General features: G+C 34.5%; 1 protein-coding gene across 1 annotated transcript; it reads right to left on the bottom strand.

Annotated features, from left to right (window-relative positions):
- Positions 1-510, bottom strand: LOC145637095 (uncharacterized). The gene has a single exon (XM_081688604.1). It carries the CDS (start codon positions 508-510, stop codon positions 1-3), a length of 510 nt encoding a protein of 169 aa, XP_081544730.1.
- Positions 511-3,443: the final 2,933 nt, after the last annotated feature.

Genomic DNA, 3,443 nt, shown 5'->3' with positions numbered 1-3,443 from the left:
TCAGTTTGTAACAATCCGTTCATATTGGTCCTCCTCAAATCGCACTTGGGCCTTAGCTTTAGCTTGCACATCTTCGAATGTTGCACAAGGGTACTTGGTTAGTTCCTTGTAGAGTCCATCTTCTTCAAAAAGGCCTTGATGGAATGCTTCAATTGCAGTGGGGATGTCACACTTGTAGATCTTTACTTTCTCCTTGTTAAAGCGATTCAAATAATTCCGGAGTGTTTCATCACTTTGTTGTCTAATGTGGTATAGATCGCTTGATTGTTTCTCAAGTGGGCGACTAGTTGCAAATTCTACTTTGAACATGTTGATCATTTCTGCAAAAGATCTAATAGAATAATTAGGTAAATTAATAAACCAAGTAAGGGCCGGACCTGATAAAGTGGCTCCAAAACTTTTGCACATGATCGCCTCTCGAATATTTTGTGGTACAAAGCTAGTCATCATCTTTTGTTTGTAGAGAGCAACATGTTCATCGGGATTTCCGGTACCATCATATGTTGGCATGTTTGGAATGACAAACCGGTTTGGAATTTCCACTAGATCAATGGATTCGACAAAAGGTGAGTCGGCATAACTATTGTTGGCTTCTTCCTTGATTGGCCGAGGAACACCGGGGATCTTGTTGATCTTTTCTTCTACTCGCTTGACATGAAAATCCACTATCTTTTTTCAAAACTGACTCTTCCCTACTCAGAACGGACTAGGATTCCCCAACTTTTTGATGAAACAAAGCACGAGGCGGGGTACGATCTCGAGATCTGAAAATTTCTTCGTCTTCACGTCTCAAATTGATATTTGTTGATGCCATTGAGTGAACTTGATTCCTCAAGGATTCGTTCTCAAGGGTTAGTTGGGCTAGTTTGGCTTGTGTTTGGATTTTTCCTTCCAACAATGTTTCTATTTGGATTTTTTGTGAGTCTAGGGTTTTCCTCAAAGAATTCATTTCCTCATGGAGGTCGGCCATGGTAATCCATCCTTGGTTTCTGGACATGGCTTGAATTTAGGTTTTGTGTTTAAAGGTTTTAGCAAATTTTTGACTACAAGCCCCACGGTGGGCGCCAAATTGTTTAGGACAAATCTTAGAAAAGGGTTTCTAGGAATTTGTTAAAGGTTTTATGGGGTTTTAATAATCTAATTTGCCAAAAGAAATAAACACAGCCTCCAAATGAATTAGTTAAGAGCAATAAAACAATAGAACTATAATATTAATTATAAATCAAAGAACAAAGATCAAGATAAACGAGGCATTTCTGAGTAAGGACGAACTGATGTCAGTAAGGACAAACTGGTGTCAGTAAGGACGACATAAATCAGAGATTTTAGTATAAAAGTGTAGTAAATTATATTAGATAATGTATAAATGTGTGTCCCCTTCTATTACAATGAGCATCCTATTTATAATGATTTATAAGTCTAATAAAGGTAAATATTGAAGAATCCTCGCTATTATGGCAATGATGACAATATTGATTGGAATCTTCTTATCTTAGGAAATGTTGACTTAGTGATTGATATTTCCTTGATTTACTACTTAAATAATGGGACTTGATTGTGCTTGTTGCCCAAGCATTATATTCATTTCGTGTCTTCAAATGGTCCGAACTTTGAAGGGAAGTTGCCTTACTCAAAAAGGCTCAGTAAGGCAATCGACTTACTCAGAAAGGTGCTCCTGAGTCCGTACTGTCCGTACTCAGCAGGGACCACTGCGCGGATAATATATTCCATCAATAAAGTTATTCATTTCCCGATTTAGCTTTATTTGATTGATTTCATAGTCTTCATAAGATCTTTAATTGGTTGATGACTCCTTAATTGACTCAATCAAGTCCTTGATTGATGAGCTATGATTTATCGAATATTCTTTGATATCTTTGACCATGCGTCTTTCCATTTTCAGCTTGTTTCCTTATTATGTGTGAGTGGAGTCAATTATTGTATTCTTTAATTGATCTTTTCTGATTTTGTAGTTTGCTAATAATCCTCTCCCAACATGATGGATTAATTTTTGGGTGGAGTAGCCTAAAATTATTTTTTTTTTCTCGTATAAACTCATGATATTGGATTATCGATGTTTTTTTTTTTCTAAATCAAACTTTAGTATATATATGGATTATATAGGTTTTTACAAACTGCTAACTTAGTAGTTGGTAGTACGTGTACAATGATACTAACTTAGACCTCGTTTATCTGTTTATATGTAGACGGAGGCTACTAGGTGAACGTTTCGGAGGTTACTTACCTTGAGATCTACGCACGATCAAGGTAATTTTCAATGTCCATCATCTTTAGAATCCCGTTAGGAAATTGTTTTGAAATATTATGTGTCAAATACGTGCTTATGTAATTATATGTGATGAGTGTGCTATCGTATGATATTATGGAATCATATATATATTATATATGAGTTTTCTATTTTGTGTACTAGTATATGTAATTTCAAAAAATATGATTATTTGTTATCGTATGAGTTTTTTTAAATATAATCTTGGGAATTGGATGATTGATTATACGTGATTGATGGTCTATATGTCATATAGGATGACTATGGTCTAATAATACTGAAATTGAAGTATTGTTTCTTGAAATTAAATTGATTTGTGCAATACTTGTGTACAGTGTAATTGCTTGGATGATTTAATTTAATAAAATGTACAGTGAAATTTAATTTAAGAAGGGAAATGAAACCCGAAAGGGTGAAGAACAGGTTGCCCACTAGTAGTTATGGTTGCTACTAGTTGGTTAACATTATTGTATATTGTTGTTAGTCTTCCTCCTAATCACTGGGTATTAGTGAGGGGTGTGCACACTAGGGACCAACTGTTTTATTTTATGGCCAATTGGGGTTACGTGCGACCCTCTATAAAGTAGGTGGTGACAGGGACTAGTCCCGGCTTACTGGCGTTCTCTTCCCTTTCTTAAATAAAGAAATAGTATGTTATGTGACTATTTGAACTTGGTTGAGTATTAAAATATTTATGAGACTATATTATGTATAAAATGTTTGAACTAAAATTATTTATTTTACGGGATGGAATTGGAATTACTCAGTTTATCTGATTTTTGGGAGTTTTCTCTCTTTTCTTGTTTCTGATTTATTTTATAGGTTGGTAAAAAGGGTACTCGGTTACGTGTGAGGAGACGTTAGAATAATCACGTAGCTAAGACAATTTAGTTTATTCCCGAATTTAATTATTTCCTCTTAATTATTGGTTTCAAAATAATTGCAGTTTTGATGTAATGACTATTTTATTTTGCCACAACTTAGACCACTTAGTTTATTTAAAGATTATGTTATTTTTGCTTTGCATTTATTTTCTACGGAAAATAAGTGTAGCAGTAACACTCCCAGAGTTCGATGGTTGGGTTTTTGAAAGTTAAAGGTTACTCTTATTGTTTTTAAAGACTCGAATTTTGGGGGTGTTACACAAACCCTAGCA

Source organism: Chenopodium album, chromosome 6 (genome assembly GCF_948465745.1).
Source record: "Chenopodium album chromosome 6, dcCheAlbu1.1, whole genome shotgun sequence".
NCBI classification, from domain to species: Eukaryota; Viridiplantae; Streptophyta; class Magnoliopsida; order Caryophyllales; family Amaranthaceae; genus Chenopodium; species Chenopodium album.
The sequence above is the reverse complement of the archived record's forward strand: the minus strand, read 5'-3'. Positions and strand labels throughout refer to the sequence as shown.

What these genes read in the sequence shown, in the direction of transcription:
- LOC145637095 (XM_081688604.1), bottom strand. Translation starts at nt 510, where the DNA reads ATGCCAACATATGATGGTACCGGAAATCCCGATGAACATGTTGCTCTC.